This window comes from Grammomys surdaster, unplaced genomic scaffold, assembly GCF_004785775.1.
Source record: "Grammomys surdaster isolate TR1022 unplaced genomic scaffold, NIH_TR_1.0 335, whole genome shotgun sequence".
NCBI lineage: Eukaryota > Metazoa > Chordata > Mammalia > Rodentia > Muridae > Grammomys > Grammomys surdaster.
Genome location: NW_021604754.1, coordinates 555,324 through 572,361, shown reverse-complemented (window position 1 = coordinate 572,361; position 17,038 = coordinate 555,324). Strand labels below are relative to the sequence as shown.

General features: G+C 40.2%; 1 protein-coding gene across 2 annotated transcripts in view; it reads right to left on the bottom strand.

Annotated features, from left to right (window-relative positions):
- Cttnbp2 (cortactin binding protein 2) overlaps positions 1-17,038 on the bottom strand; it is a 143,600-nt gene that overhangs the window by 69,652 nt on the left and 56,910 nt on the right. Inside the window, exons 3-4 of one of the 2 annotated variants that reach the window (XM_028778429.1) lie at positions 13,379-13,600; positions 236-1,862 (exon numbers count right to left, since the gene is read on the bottom strand). In XM_028778429.1, the coding sequence (XP_028634262.1) occupies positions 236-1,862; positions 13,379-13,600 (1,849 nt within the window). The remainder of the gene's footprint in view (positions 1-235; positions 1,863-13,378; positions 13,601-17,038) is intronic. The other variant, XM_028778430.1, reaches the window with a different exon arrangement.

Genomic DNA, 17,038 nt, shown 5'->3' with positions numbered 1-17,038 from the left:
GAGAGAGAGAGAGAGAGAGAGAGAGAGAGAGAGAGAGAGAGAGAGAGAGGAAGAAGGAGGAGGAAGAGGAGGAGGAGGAGGAGGAGAAGGAGGAGGAGGAGGGAGAGAGAGAAGAAATGAGAAAGTGGGCAATGAAAGTATTAAAAATATTTCAAGACAATATGAAGAGAATTGAAACAGGTCAGAGAATAGGCCACGTTCTTTATAAAAGGGTATAAGACTTTAATCCCTTTACCTGATGCTGTTACCAAGAGGCTGTCTGAGGCACCGGGGCTACGGGGTGAGGCACTAACAGGCTTTATGGAAGAGCAAAAGGCAACGGTGGCAGGAATGACAAGGGAGCTGTCTGAACATGCGGGTTGGTTCAGTCCAGGGGTTTCAGCAGGCCAGGCACCCACCTGAGACGTGGCCAGGGCCGAAACAGGACAGCCTGCAGGTGCCACAGTTAAATCTATGGATGGTTTTGGTGGCAGCTGAGGGGAGGATGACTTAGGGACGTTCTCCTCATTTACTACCTTGGCCCCTTGTGGCAAAGAGGAGGGAGGTGAAGCCACAATTTTGTTATCAACTTTGGCCCCTGCATTGGAGGCCCTCAGTTGGGGGTGTGGTGGAGAAGGAGTTTGGGAGAGCCCTGGCTTTTTGGGAGGGATAGGAGGAGGATTTCCTCTGTCAACTCGTGCTGCCCCAGGAGTCTTTAAACCGGTTCGACCAACTGGAGGGCAGGTGCCAGCATCCCCTCCTGGAGATGTTCCAAGCCTTGAAGAAGCACCAGCTTGAGGGCTGGTAAATCTGGACAGCGCTTGGGTCACAGTATTCCGAGCTAGCTGCTTGGCTACTAGGTTGTCACGACTCGTAGGAGAAACATCTCTTGAAGGAGGACTTGGAGTGTTATTTCCATTCTGGTCTGGGTCATTTGCATTGCCCTGAAATCTAAATCTAGCTGCTTGGATGCGTGGATTGAGACCTGGATGAGTGTTGGCACACGGTGAATGTAAACTGTGCACAGGGGGAGCTTGTGAGTGGTTCTGGGGTGCTGTGCCTGGTGTCTGAGCAGTGGCAGGGGCAGTGCTACTAGGAGTTGAGGGTGTGCTATTTGATAGATCAGGGGCATTGCCTGTGCTTGGTCCGTTTTCTTCAATTCTATTTGCATTTGACGGTAGAGCAGTGGGTGGAGAGGGACCCAAGTCACTGTGGGAAGCCTGCCTATCAATACCTGGTCTAATCATCAGGGCACTGGGGCCCACATTCCCTTTTGTGTTTGTGGAAACTAGGGGGGTCCCTGTGGAAGGCTTTATGGGTACAGTCAAAGGCAACTTCTTCACAGGGTCGGTGCTTTCTGTCACTACATCTGTCTGGCAAGCAACAGACCTTGTCACAGGCCCTTCTGTTGCCACAGATATGGAAGCCAGGCGCTTGTCTTTTGTCTTTCGTGGGAGGGAAAGGCCGGGCTTGCCATCATTTCCCTTCTTCATTTGCTCCATCATTTTCTTCATCTTGTCTATCTCTTCTTTGAGGTCAGTGGTGTGTGCTTCTTCTCGGTTCAGCTTGGCACGCAGCTGCTCCCGTTCCGTGTCAAACTCAGAAAGCTGTTTCTCCAGCTGAGCTTCCATTCCAGTGCTTTTCTGTTTCTCTGCTGAGAGCTGCTCTTCTAACTCACTTGTCTTTTTCTTTTCCTCCTCCAGTTTCACCATGACTTCCTCCAGCTTCTGAGCCTCCTCTACGACTTTGCCTGAGAGCTGCTTACACTCCTTCACCAGCATCAGGACCACATGCTTGTTCTTGCCCCTCTCTTCCTCCAGGTGGGCAGTCAGCTTCTTGTGTTCCTGTTCAAGGGCCTGGAGCTGGAGCTTTTCCATCTCCAACTGGAAGATATTCAAAGGGAAGTCTGAATTAATAGATGAAATATTCTTTGTATCATAGAAAGGCTTTTTATTAATTTCTGAACAATGGCATAATTTGGGTTAGCAAAAGTGCCAGAGTTTGTTATGATTTTTTTAAAGGTAATATTTAAAGACCCATTAACATGAGAAAATTGACAAAGGGTTTTCTGCAAAATATCTACATTAAGAAAAGAAAGGAAATTGTTTTCATCTATTAAATTTAACTACAGTGCAGGAGAACAGTAATAGGATGTTTCAAGTCACAGCACAGAGTTCAAAAAGAGCTATTTTGATGAGTACAGACCAGTGAGAGAATTGGTGATATTTAATAAAGGTTCAATGGCTGCAAATTATTAACTGATCTTTGAGACATACAATCAGGATTTAAATCCCAAGCCCCATAGTCGCTAATGGTATTAGATAGCTAAATTACTTAAACCACTTTGGGCGTCCTTTGATGGGCTGGACGTCACATGAAATAACATGCAAAGGAATTTTTAGAATACAAGTATAACAGATTATTTTATTAGATCTATAGTCAAAGCTAGTGAACCTAAAGCCTCACCCTGTTATTTACTTGGATGCTGCTTTCAAATTTAGTTACCTTGGAATCCATGAACTTGGTGCTTCCTCTTGCCTCAGGGTCTTTACCCTTGTTGTCCTACCTGCCTAAAATTTCATCAGGTGCCTTAAGGACACCCTCTTTCACAAAGAATCCTATGCACTTCACAGAAGTAACCAGCAAGCAAACCCTCCAGCATGCCTGCTCATCAAAATGCCTATGTTTGGGGTTGTACCTGCTTTTCTGTAGCCAAAAGGTACTGGCTGTTCATGAAGCCATGGTACTTAACTTGGTGCTGCTCTGAGGAAAAAAAAAATACTTTACCAAATGATCAATGCAGAGACTAGGTTTATAAAGTCTGTCTCCAGACATAAAAGGTAGAGCACTGAACCCAGGGCTGTATGCATGATAAAAGTGCCTACCCTATCACTGAGCAATATCCCAAACCTGAGGAGAGATTCTGTCATATTCACAGAAGCACCCAGCAGCAGAGAAGCATGCCTCCTCTTTTTCCTTCTGGCTTCTGTTCACTTGTCACTTTTACAGTGAGGCCTGCTGTGCCAGCTATCTTTATGTCAACTTGACACAAGCCAGAGTCATCAGAGAAGACAGAACCAGAATTGAGAATGTATCCCCACCAGACTGGCCTGTGGCCTGTGGGGCATATTTTCATGATAGATGATTGATGTTGGAGGATCCAGCTTAATGTGGGCAGTGCCACCCCTGGGCTCATGGCACTGAGCAAGACATGAGGAGCAAGTCAGGAAGCAGCACCCTCCATGGCCACTGCATCAATCTCTGCCATCGGGTGTCTGCCTTGTGTCCCTGCACTCCTCTCTTTAGATGAACATGGAAACAACATAAACTCTTTCCTTTCCAAGTTGCTTTTTGGTCATGATGTTTCATCTCAGCAGTATAAATCCCTAGAACCAAAGCACTTGGCTTTTCTGCCATAGCAAAGCCCTCTCCTCTCCTGGGTCCCCATGTTTTCATCACTTTTGTTTAGTGATGAAAACCAGCCTTCTTAAGAATGTAACCTCATGAAGGCGAAGACTGAGAATCACTTATGATGTCCCACAAACCTGTAATGAATAGGCTGGCACATGGTTGTGCTTAATAAAGGTTGAATGAATGAATGATATTAGCACTGCAGCTCTATAATAAACTCCCTAAAACAACCAACCCTTTTGGGTGCATGACCAACATTTATAGCTTCATTTTAATTTATTGCTATTTATTATACAAAACAATGAGCTTTGTGGTATGTCTGTATATGCATGGATAATACGTTTCAACTCCCATTATCTACCTTTGTACCTCCCCGACATTGGTTCCCTTCTTCCTCCTAAATAGTTCTTGTCATGATAACTCTTTGTTGTTGACGTGGCTAGATTTAAAATCAGCCAGGTGGTGTACCACCAGGCATGTTTATGAAGGTGTTTGTAGAAAGAAAAGCTTACCTTGAATGCAAGCAGCACCATGCCCTGGACTGAGGTCCTAGACTTAACACAGCAAGGAAAGGAGGAAGCCAGCTGATCCAGAACACAGTATGACCAACTGTCTCGCTCTCTTGCCACCATGCCTTCCAGGACATGACAGACAGTGTCCCCTCAAACCATGAACCTAATTACATCCTTCCTCCCTCAAGTTTCTTGTCAAGTATTTTGTTACAAAAATGAGAAAAAAGAAATAAATCTTCTCTTCCATGTAATTTTATGTAATTTTAGAAATCCAGATTCTACAGGAATGAGAACATGTAAAGTTTATCTTTCTGCCTCTTCAATCGTTCTCTATCTTAGTTTTTGAGACAGAGTCACTCATTAAACCCAGAGCTCACTGATTTGGTCAGACTGACTAGCTAATGAGGTCCAGGGATTCATTTCCCTACTGCTGGAATTAGAGATATATTGCTGACATCACATTGGTACTATGAAGAGAACTCAGTTCTTCATGCTTGCCCAGCAAGAATTTTATTGAGCCATGTCCCCAGCTCAAAGCATCACTGACTGATACTGAAGTGCTTTGTGCATTAAGAAGCAGTTTCTGAACAATCCCAGTGAAGGAATGGGTCTCAAACTGGAGATTAATTATACAGCTAATTATTAAGAATAATGACATACCTTAAGACAGATGGCACAGACCTAAATCTCAACTACTCTAGAGGCTGAGGGTTCATGGTCTCAGAGGTCACCTTAGCCAGACCCAGTCTCAAAACATAAGGGAAGAAAAGAGGACTAGGGAATATAGTGATGGTAGAGAATTGGGTCAAGACCCAAGTTTACATCCCTAACTGTCCCAGAATAAAACAGAAAGGACAACAACATGCTGTATGGTAGAGGTGGCAATTAAGTAGAATAGGTACAATCTGAGGTATAATGTATAGTATGTTGATATATAGTATAGTATGTTGATTTATTCACTCTCAAAAAATTTGAGTTGTTCTTGGATAAAGCGTATTTAAATCATGTGAAATGGACAAAGTAATAGATTGCCACCAGAAGGCACAAAGAAATATTAAGGGAATATAGAAAATCAGCCTGCGGGTACTGAGTTATAATTTCAACACTTGGCAGGGAAAGGCAGGAGGATTGGGAATTTAAGGTGAGCCTCAGCTATACCCACAGAGGAATTTGGAGCCAGCCTGGGCTACAAGAGACTATGTTTCAAAATCAAACAAGCAAAAAAAGAAAACAACAAGAGAAAAAACTGACAAAAATAAGTACATAAATAAATAGGAAAATCAAGCACAGTAAGGACTGGTGGTGTGGTTCAGTAATAGAATATTTACTTATTAAACAGGACAAAATGCCTAGGGTCTGACAAGAATCAATACCCTCCATGCTAATATCAATCAAAAATTCTTATGACAGTGTTAGGAAAAAGGATGAGATAGGTCAGTTTACATTCTTAAAATATGAGTTTTCTAATCTATCTCTGAAGGTCAAAGAGAAATGTTGAAGTATGTTAAAAGGTTGGATGTGGTAGAAACGACAGGGAAGGCTAGAGGGATGGGAGGGGGTGGGTATAATCAAAACACATTGCATACATCTATAAAAATTCTGAGAGGGAAAAAAAATGTTACCTCTACTTCCAGCAAACAGCTAACTAAAGGATAACTTAAGTGATTTCCCTGACCAGGGCCAGAACTGTGAAGCCCACTAAGGGCTTGGCTTGCTCCATTGAAGTTGGCTCTTCTCTGGAGACTGCACACCCAACTGTGGAGTTTCTTCACTCTGGGTGAACTCATATGGCTTTCATCTTCTATTTCAGTATCAAATCTGAGAAACCTCTAAATGAACAGATATACAACTAATATCTGACATTTATACCCCAAACTCCACTACCCACAAATAAAAGTACCCACAAATCTTTTATAATTGCTTTTCCATCAGTAGCACATCTAGGCAGCAGGACAGCATCTCAAAAGATCCCGGAGCCCACTGTGTTTTCAGCTTCCGTTACCATGCAATACAGCAGATATTTCAGATCTTAGTTTCTGTTGATGAGATGTTACCAATGATTCCTCAAAGGACTCTTGATATATCTTCACAGATTCCTTTATCAAGAAAATTCACTCCCAGAGAGAATGGTTTCCATCTGCCCAACACTAGACTTTAGTGATTAACTTGATTCTTTCCAGTCATCTCTTGGACTTGCTCCATTACTTACCATTTCTCCCCACAAATATCAAACATCTGCTCTGTAAATCTTCCCATTGGTACAGAACATGAGCCTTCTGTGTGTTGCAGAGATGAGAGGATAGAGTGCTAAGTTTGATCCCAAGCTTCTTACTTGTGTTGCCTTGTTAGTTAACACTAGAAAGATTGGTTCTGTATGGTTCCCATTTTCTGCATGATAGGGCAACATAGTATGCATATATTAAACAGGAATCACAGGAGGGCAAGGACTAACAGACTAAAATGGAGACACACTACAATTCCTTATCTCCAAACGGAAAGCTGCTCTACTGAGCTCACCTCCCAAAAATACAGGATCAAAGAAACACAAACCAAAGGCTCAGTGGCAGAATATATGCCTAGCATGGGTTCAATTGCCATCACCTATTAAGGAGGGAGGGAGGCATGAAGGGAGAGAGAGAGGGGAGGAGGGAAGGTGAGAGGGCCAACTCAGAGTGTTATTGACTCCCTGTCCTCACCTTCCAAGGAAAGTTAACCTTGAAATGCCCCATTTGCTTTTATCCTCTTTCCCCTATTGTCTTTAAATTTTCTCTATCTATAAAACAGACTTCATCTATTTTAGCCATCAATCACTCATTCTATTTCTATAAAGTAAACTAGAATTGAAAATAAAATTAACATTAAAATACATTACGGTGATTTTAATCATTGAAATAAGTAAGCATCAAGCATAGTACTGGTGGTTTAAAAAAATAATATTTTCAACTCATAATATAATAGCTAGTTGTGCTGTTTAAGAATATGTGTCTGTATATTTTTCTTTTTACTTAAACTACAAGTTACAGAACTGAGCACGTTAAACACACACACACACACACACACACACATATATATATATATATATATATTTAAAGAAATTGATTGGACAGGGTGGTACATTTTGTCAGTCACAAAATATGTCACCGAAAGTTTAACTACCAATAATGGAAAAGTAATGCTTATTCAGCTATCTCTTCTACAAAAATTAATAATGAATGTTTAGAAAATTATGATGATCTGTGGGTCAGAGGAACAGAGACTGTTGGCAAGAAAACAACAAAATACTACCAGGAAAAAGCCACTAGCACTACATGAGCTTGGTCTTTGTACAGGTCCTCTATGGGGCTACTCTCTGTCTAGCTGGCACTGGAGACTGAACTGGGCAAGTTCTGGTACTTGCCTCTCATACCTGAGAACACGGGTTCAATTCCCACCATGGAAATTAAAAACCAGACAAAGCTATGTTCTTCAATCTTAAACCTTAAAAAAAAATAAAAAAATTAATAAAACAAAGAAAACCATTGAGTTATGAAGGGTTTTTGCTTTTTCTAATATCAAAGAAGAGCTCAAGACACAGACAGCATCTGAGTCTCAAAAGCAGGAGGTCCCTAGGTATCTGTAAGGGGGACATAGGTCATAGCAAATCATTGACTAAGTGATATGCTATCTGGAAGCAGGGGCTGCCAATGCCTACAACAGTAGGCAGAGTTCTTTGGATACTCTGTGGCATCACTTTGCTTATGTCTAATGTGAAGTAATAACATCATGACTTCATAATATGTTGTGATGGCTACTCTTAGTTGTTAACCTGACTAAATCTGGAGTTAAGTAATACCCAAGCATCTGGGTACACCTTTGAAGGATTTTTTTTTCTTAATAAAATCATTTGAAGTGGGAAGATATATTTTTTCTTGTTGTTGTGGGTTTTGTTTGTTTGGTTGGTTGGTTGGTTTAGTTTGGTTCTATTTTTGTTGCTATTGTTTGGTTTTGTTGTTGTAGGTTTTATTATTATTTACTTTTTTACTATCCCAAAAGCTTTGTTTTTACTGGGTCAAAGACTTGGGAGGGGCTCCAAGTCAGTTACAAAACTGCCTAGTGGCTTCAGAGGTTCATTCAGGTGATGGTCCTGAGGATGGCGGGTGCAGAGCAAAGGAGGGAGCTCCTTGGAAGGCTCAGAGGCCTCATAGTTGTGCTTGAGAATTGAGCTGCTCAAAGACATACTCTCCTAGAGATGCCTGGGGCACCAGTCTGTGTTGACTGTGGCCCTGTCAGCCTATGGAGGTTGGTTAGGTGGTTGCCCATCTTCTTAATGAGCTTCACGTCCTCATCCGGGAAATGGCTTTCCAAGACGTCACAGAGACGAGGGTCTGTGCAGGCAGAACCCAGGGCATGCAGATCCAAGGGGGCCTGGTTCAGGTTCTTCTCCAGGGCCAAGGCAGCTTCCATGGCCACCTGGGTTTACCCCTTTCATCTTGAAATGGCTTCTGCACTTCCTAGAAAAGTGTGTGGTCCCTTCCCTGCGATTGTTCTGCAACATGAAGACGCTCAGCAATCTCGCTCTTCTCCTCTGCAGTGGCCTCTGCCTTCCAAAGCCGCATCATCCTACTCAAAATAGTAACCCAGACCCATTTTTAATTTGGATCTTTTAAGGTGAGAAGATCCACTTTTATCTGGGCCACACCTGCTGGCAGCCTATATACAGTACATGAAAGAAGGAAGCTTGCTCTCTGGGCCTGCCTGCTCGCACTCTCACCAGCATGTCCATTCCTTCACTGCCATGACAGCCCACTTCTTCGCAATTCCAGCAGATGCTGAATACCAGCTGGGATATACAGCCCCATGGACTGAATAAGTACTGAATTCTTGGACCTTACAGTGGTAGACGGCCATCATTGGACTAGCTGGCCTATAGCCTATAAGTCCATATTTTATACACATACACACACACACACACACACATATGGAATTAATATATCAACTGAACTTATAGAATTATATACTATATATACCATATATATTGTTTATATTATTTATTATATGATATGGAAAGAATGCATATATTAAAAAGTTCTATAAAAGAATCAAATTTGAGAAACCTGTAAATGAATAGACATACAACTAATCTCTGACATTTATACCCAAAACTTCATTACTATAAAAGTACTCACAAATCTTTTGTAATTTTTCTTCCATCAGTAGTGCCTGTAGGCAGTGGGACAGCAACTCAACAGTTACCACTATACCATATATGTATATTATATATGTGTGTATATGTACATATAGAATAGATTATAAGATACATATATATATATATAGAATATATTATAAGTTCTGTTCATTTAGAGAACCCTGGCACACACATATATAGTATGTAATATATATTACATACTATATATGATATATATATATATATATATATATATATATATATATATATGTATTACATACTATAAGTTCTGCTCCTCTAGAGAATTCTGACTAATACATAGACTAAAGGTCAAATGAGTTAATGCTATACAACACAGTATATACTAAATAAATGTTAACACAAAGTCCTACAACATATAACAATACCTTACTGCTTCAAAATCTTTTGACCTTCATTGTATTATATTGTTCATGACCTTATTGCCCCTGAATCTGGTCAGTTCTGATAAACAAATATGTAACTATTTGTTTAAAGGTCTCTGTTTTCCTTTTTCTGTCTCTTCCAGGCTGTGATTGCCAGTGGAGTTTTTCAGCTCCTTGTAAACCTATCAAGAGAGGGAAAGAAAGCAAACCCTGGAAGCCATGGGGTTGCAGCATTCATGGATAAGGCAAAAATAACTCATGTAAAAATCTCAACTCAAACCCACAGATCAGAGTCTCCTGGGTCCCCTTCATAGCTGCCTTACAATGTTCCTGGGGCATCAAAGTCTATTTTAAAATGCCATAAGACATTATACAAAAAGACCCTGGAATGGGCTACAATTATCCTTCCTGTGCAAAGCATGGTAAATACTCTTCCTAAAATGTTGTTATGGATGGCCTTCCCCCTAGTTAGTAATGGAAAAACATCTAGAAAGCAATTTCAAAGACAGCTATATGTGTGATAAGTTAGCCATTTCATAATGAAACAGCACTGAATACAAATGATGGAATAAAGTGTAATTATGCAAATAAGGAAGAAAGGGCATCATAGAAAAGAGTAAACAAAATAATTTGATTTTGGGGTGGAATTACTTGTTATTTCTTTGCCTAGCATGAGAAATCACTTCCTATAGAAAATTCTCTGCTTTATGATTCCACTCTACAGGGTCTGAATATGTTCATCAGTCACACTCCTGATATTCCATGACGCTGGGAACGGGGTTATGTGGCCTCAGTTTGGCCAATCACATGTACCTGTTGTAGATGTCAGGGCTAAGGAGGCACATGCAGAACCTGAGACAATAAACGCCCAGTCTTGCATCATCAGGACAGAGGAGTAAGCCCTAGTATCCAGCTTAACTGCAAGAGCAGTCATTGCCAACCAGCTCTGCAGAGAACATTTGTCCAGGATGCTGCCTAGGAAGAGCTCATCATCTACCATCCAAATCATACTGAACCATGATATAAAACGACTAACAACTCTGTAAGCCAGTCAAGAAATGAAATTACCCTTTCTGCCTAAATCAAGGCATACCGGGCTCTGATATGCACACTTAACGCTATGAAAGTGACCTAATTGTGCACGTCGCCACCTCGAAGAAACTGTATCTAATATAGAACTAAACTTTAAACTGGTAAAAATAGCATTTCTCTGAATTTCTCAAGATATGATTTTTGGCCTATTTTTATAAGGCTTTTGCTCAAACTTCCTATTTCAGGGATAGAAATCATACTTTCAAAGTATAAAGAAGATATTTGAAAATAATTTTTTCTTCCCAAATGTCCAAATACATTAGAAGGAACGATTAAAAGATGATGAACAAGATTTAAAAACAACAAAACAAAACAAAAAAACAGACCCTCAAATTTCGTTTCACCCTGTGTTCCTGGCATAGGATAAGGAATAGATTACCCCAGGCAAAATTCCCCATGCTGGCTACTCATTAGCTTATTCAAAGTGGTTTAAATGGCTCAGTCTATTTGCCAAATTGACTCCTGCCCAAATTTCTCTGGCACACAAATTACCGAACAGTTAACCCCCCTATTAGTAGTCTCGGCAGGAGCCAGCACATGCTTGAGCACAGAGCTCTTTCTGGCCCTTGCAGGCCCAGCCACAGCAGCACACGGCCAAAGGTCTCAGAACTACCAGAGATGTGTCAGTTTCAGATAACAAACTCTTGAATCTCAAAACCTGAGGCCTTTGCCTTCACAGATCTCCACAGCAAAGCAAGGAAGAAGAGGTAATGGGAATAAAGGAACTCTCAAACTTCAATTTACTGGATTCCAAGGGGGTTGAAGATATTTGGTTAAAATATTTACTCTACACACTAAAGGTGACAGATAATTTCCCTGTTTAAAAAGAAAAAAGAGATAACTTTGGGGTTTCTGGTTTTATCAGCCAATGTTTTCTTTATTATCTACAGGGAAGAATGCAAATCTTGTCTTTTTTACACTCAGAAATCCACTGGAAGAAATTATTTTTTAAGCACACATACACACACACACAAAAAAAAAAAAGAAAAAAAAAAGCAGCAATCGCACCCAAATGCCCTTTCTCAAGACTTCACAGCCAATGAATCTGACCATAAAAGAACTCCTGTATCCTGTGATACAGGGGAGGCGGGCCCACTGGCTTGTTTTATATGAGCCTCTCAGGACCCATAGGACAGAAACAATTTCCTTTCACTGCCAACCAGGTTGGAAATGACCCAGTCATTCAGAAACAAACAGGATGTGTGTTGATTAAAGGAGGGAAAAAAAAGTCAGCTAGATAATAAAATCTTTGATCCAACTATAAATGGGCCCTTTATTTTCTCTTAAAAGTGAAATGCTAAAATCCAGACTATAAGTAAAATTCTGAGAATTAAACACTTCATGTTATAAATGAAAGCAAAAATATTTTCTTAAGTTTTGGTAACGCAGCATAAAATCCACAGAAATCATTTGTTATTATCCAGCTCACTGGACACATTAAGAACATAATTGAAATGTATCCTCTCCAAGAAATATAGATGAGTTTCAGTGACATCAGCTGCAGTACACTGGCTTTGCTTGTGCGGTTTGCGGGGAGTTCTGAAGACCTCTAGAGACCTTCGTGGTTATCTGAAGGATTCGTAGGAGGCTTATGGAGTCCTGGGAAAAAGTATTTGCTTCTCATCATGGAATAGCCTGCTCTACTTTTCTCCTTTTTACCAGGTGCTTTGATTTTCTTGCCATGTAGCAAACCGATAAAAAGATCTATTTTTATTCCCCGTCTATAGCAGAACATTTCCATTCATATGTTAATAAAAGATAGGATGAGACCAAAGACACACAGCTTAAATGATGATGTCATAAATATTTATAGTAAAGCCCATTCACACTATTGTCTACTATGTGTTAAATGTGGGATGTAGAAAATCCTTTGGAACACTGCTTTATGCTCTAATGATGACAGGAAGTGTCCATTTTAATCCAATTATGTCAGAGAGCAACGGATTCTCTAGTCTACTACTACTTATAAAGGGAACAATGGTTTTGGCAGCTTATTAGGACAAAATGGAGAGTTCTATTTCTTTATGGCTGAACACTGTGTGTGTGTGTGTATGTGTGTGTGTTGTATAAAATTAGTCTCCTTTGAAATATGTACTCAAGTGTAAGAAGGCATATGCTAGTGGCGGAGGCAGAAGCACCTGGTTTCAATGAGGAAATGTGCGAGCTGGAGTTCTGCAGCCATCAAAGCTCAGAGGTGAGTTTGCCACCAGCCTAGGCTTTAGGAGGACATTTGGTGACAATCTTGCAAACCCTCGTTCTAGTCTCTTCAGCTCCTTTCATTGTTTTAAAGAAATAACAGGAAATATAATAATAAAAACTTCTATTTGTAAAGCCATCTTTAATTTTGATTTTGTTTTAGATTGCAGAGTCTTGTGTATTATTCAGGGCTCTCTCATCTTTCCCTCCTCCTGCCTCAGCTTCCCAAGTACTGGGATGGCAGGCATGACCCACCATGCCTGCTTATGAAGAAGTATTTTAAATAGATTCTAGATAAAACACGTTGGGGATGCTGTATATGACTGGAGTGTCCTTGCTGAACTATAGAGTGAAGCACTGTCTGATGAAGTGCATTTTACTGCACTAGGGAAATGAAGCCCACTCCCATCAAAAGTATATGTTAAAGAAAGTATTAAACATACCATGAAGCTATTCCTTTTGTCATACTTTTATGATTTTATTATTTCTAGATACATTGTGTACTCATAAGGACTCACGCTAATCATTCCTAAACGTGTGCTATTCAATAATCAGCTACCACGAGAGATGGTTCTGCTCTTCCTCCCTATTACAGGAAAAACAGACAAATATCTCAGTACCTTTTTTTGCCTGCTCTCAGCGGCAGCCAGCTGTGCGGACATCCTTTCTTGCATTTTTCTGCAGTGGGCCATGACAGCTTCAAGAATGGAGAGTGGGTTGGTGCAGACTGGCTTCTCTTTGTCACCAGCACCTGCTTCATAGTCTCGCTGGAGTGCCAGGAAGGGGTCGTTTAGATTAAATCTCCCATACCGTTCCTGGATGAACACCTCCTTCCTGCGAGCCTATGACAAAATTGGAGAAATGAATTGAAGAAATGAATGAAAATAACAGGAAGATATTTATCCCCAGCATTTGAAATGTCTTTTCCAAGGGGTACTCAAAGTTGTTATAAAGGCAAACACTGTTGTCAGGAGGTAAGTCAAAGCCCAGCAGGGACCTTAGTCCTGACAAGCCTGGAAAGACATTTGGCCTATTTTTCAAGTTTCTTCTTGCTGTAATTTAGATTTTGAGTGCCTCCAAAGACCTACATGTGGAAAGCTTGGGCCCCAGGCCCTGGTGCTATTGGGATGTGACAGACTCTTCAGAAGATGGAAGGAAATCAGACTACTGGAAATGCGCACTTGACTGGTATTAGGATAAGACAAGACTCTTCATCCCCCTTTCACTTTGTTGGCTGACCTTGAAGGCAAACAAGTCTCCAGTATAACAGACTGCTGCCTTGACATATCACACCCCTGGACCGGGGACTGATGTGGCTGAAACAGATCCATGGTGATGCCTCTCCTGCTCTTAAGATGACCATCTCAGATATTTTGACATGGCTACCGTAGGCTAGCACACTTCCCAGGAGAATAATGTTTTCAGTGCTGGAGAGATTGATCAGTGGTAACAGTGCTTGTTATCCAAGCAAGGAGGACCTGAGTTCAATCCTTAGCACCCATGTTATGAGCTGTGGGTGCAGTACACATAACCTTACTACTAAGAGGTGGAGACAGCTGGATACCTGGGACTTATTTTCAGACAACCTAGCTCATAGAACAAGCCCCAAGTTCAAGCCAAGTGTATGTGTCAAAGGCATAAGGTAGGAACAACAGAAGAGGGTATCCAAATTCTCCTCCAGCCTATGTATGTGTGTACATGTACATGTAGACACACATGTGCACATAACAGAGGGGGGCATGGATGGATGAGGAGAGAGGGGGAGAGACAGTGAGAGAATGAGCTTGATTTTTTTATGCTAAAATGATATAAATAAAACTTTTAGAATAAAAATGATACAAATAAAATGTTCCCATAACACTTTCTTCCTTCAAGAGCCTGAATTATAGGTATAGTCTTTTCCAGTTTAACATACAATCCATGAGGCTGGAGAGATAAATGGCTCTAGAAGTCCCTTCCCTTCCAGAAGTCTCAACTTTTATTCCCAGCACCCACAGGGCATCTCACAATGATCTTGAACTTAAGTTTCTGGGGATCCCATGTCCTCTTCAAGCCTCCTTAGACACCAAACAAGCATGTGGTGCACAGATATACATGCAGACAAAACGCCCATACACTTTAGATAGATAGATAGATAGATAGATAGATAGATAGATAGATGGATGATAGATAAATAAATGCATAAATACATAATAAATAATAAATATAGATAGAAAAATGATAGATAAATGCATAAATATATAGGAAATAATAAATACATAAATATAATACAATGCATAATAAATACATAAATAGATAAAACAAATATATAAATAAAATGCTTAGAATTTTTTTTTTTTGGTTTGGTTTTTTGAGACAGGGTTTCTCTGTGTAGCCCTGGCTGTCCTGGAACTCACTCTGTAGACCAGGCTGTCTTCGAACTCTTGAACTCAGAAATCCACCTGCCTTTGCCTCCCAAGTGCTGGGATTAAAGGCGTGCGCCACCACTGCCCAGCTAGAATTTTTTTAAATAAAGTTAAATTCATGGTCATTGCCAATTATATGCATGTATCAAATTATATTGTGTCTGCTAAATTTCTATAATTAAAACAATTTTTAGGCAAAGTAAAATTAGAACATTGATAATAAAAAATTAGCAAAAAATACTATCACAGAATTTATATTTCAAATGCTAATCAAGCTAAGTTAAAGGCATAAATAAGGTTGCTGCATTTTTTCCTAGTCTGAAAGGCAATAAGAATGTTTGAGAAAAAATGAAATAATTTGTAAAATTCTTTATATAAGAAAATATATTCATTGTGTCCAACTATAAGGATCTAAAGAAAAATTAAGAACATTAAATCATATTCATATTGTTGAAGGGCATTAACATATAGTTCACAGAGTCCCAGGAAAGAATGCAATCTTGTTTTATTCCTAATGTCAGCCCATCAGTGACAAAGTTAATTTCACACTTATATAATGAACACCAAATGCAAATTTTCTATACATAGTCTACTATGGTTTTTACATGAAGTGAAGAATAGCAGTAGAAATATACAAAGGACTCCATACTTTCCCTGTCAGGTCATTCTGAAATAGCTACTAGAAACATTTACTGACAGTAAAAAAACACCAAATTACAATAAACCAAGACTAATTTTCTCAAATGTCAAATGTTTTCTCAAGAAATATTGCATACTTTAGCACAGCTACACAGAACTAAGATTTTCCATTTTTAGGTGACTTTCAGCAAGCCAAAACCATAAAGACACGAGTGCTGTGACATTTTTTTTTCCTATTACCAAATTAGATTAGAAAGTAAAAAGCATAAAAAGTTCGGTTTCCTCAAACAGCCTTTCAGTGGCTTTCAGAAAATAATTTTAAGTGTAAAAAATACCAAGGCTTTGGGGTTAAAAGCATTTCATACTCCTCGGTTCTTCAAAGAGAATGTTATCATCAGTCACAGAGATTAGGTATCTCTTCAGAGATGCAAGTTCAAAATCAAAGCCATCTTGTACTTGACTTTCCCTATTATTATGCATGTGATGCAAGTATCCATTCCTGGGAAAATGTAGAAGTCCTGTAGTTGCTTTTACATCATTCATGGAGCTAAAAGCCACCATTGTGAGAAGGAGGTACTACGACAATCTTTTTCTTTTTATCCAAGCCATCTCCTCTCCTTTTTGTCCCCTGTGAGCTGAGAGCTCTGGACATGGGTGTCCACATGTGTCCATGGGAGATGAGAGGACTGTGGGTGCCCTGTTTCCTTACTCTCTGAACACGGAAAATATGTCTAGCATTCTTCACAAAGTACTTGGTGATTCTAAAGGATGACTTCTTTACTCACTGTTGGGGCCCTTTCCCTCAGACTCCTCAATGAATGCCATAATTTAAGACACACTAACTAATATCCAAGGCTCATTATAAAATGGAACATTTGTTCAAAGACCACGCAAAATTTCAAGGTGGCCATAATACATTCAACTAAGTATGGGGCTCCCTAATTGCCGGGTCTGCAAGGCAGGGAGGCATCTCTCCCTGTGTTCTTTATCCTGGAGCATTTGAGATGCAGCTTCTGTTGACTTAGGTCCATGCTCTCTCTACACTGACAGAGCAAAGAGAACCAGGTTCATGCCTGCACTGTCATTCCCACTGTCCAACCTGGTCTCTGAGAAATACTAATGCATTTTTATCCAAATAAAAGGTTATAGCTTCTGTAAGATGAACCTCATTAACCAACTCTACATTTCCACAAACATGGCGTCTGGTTCCACTCTACATCCACCTAGCACACCAGC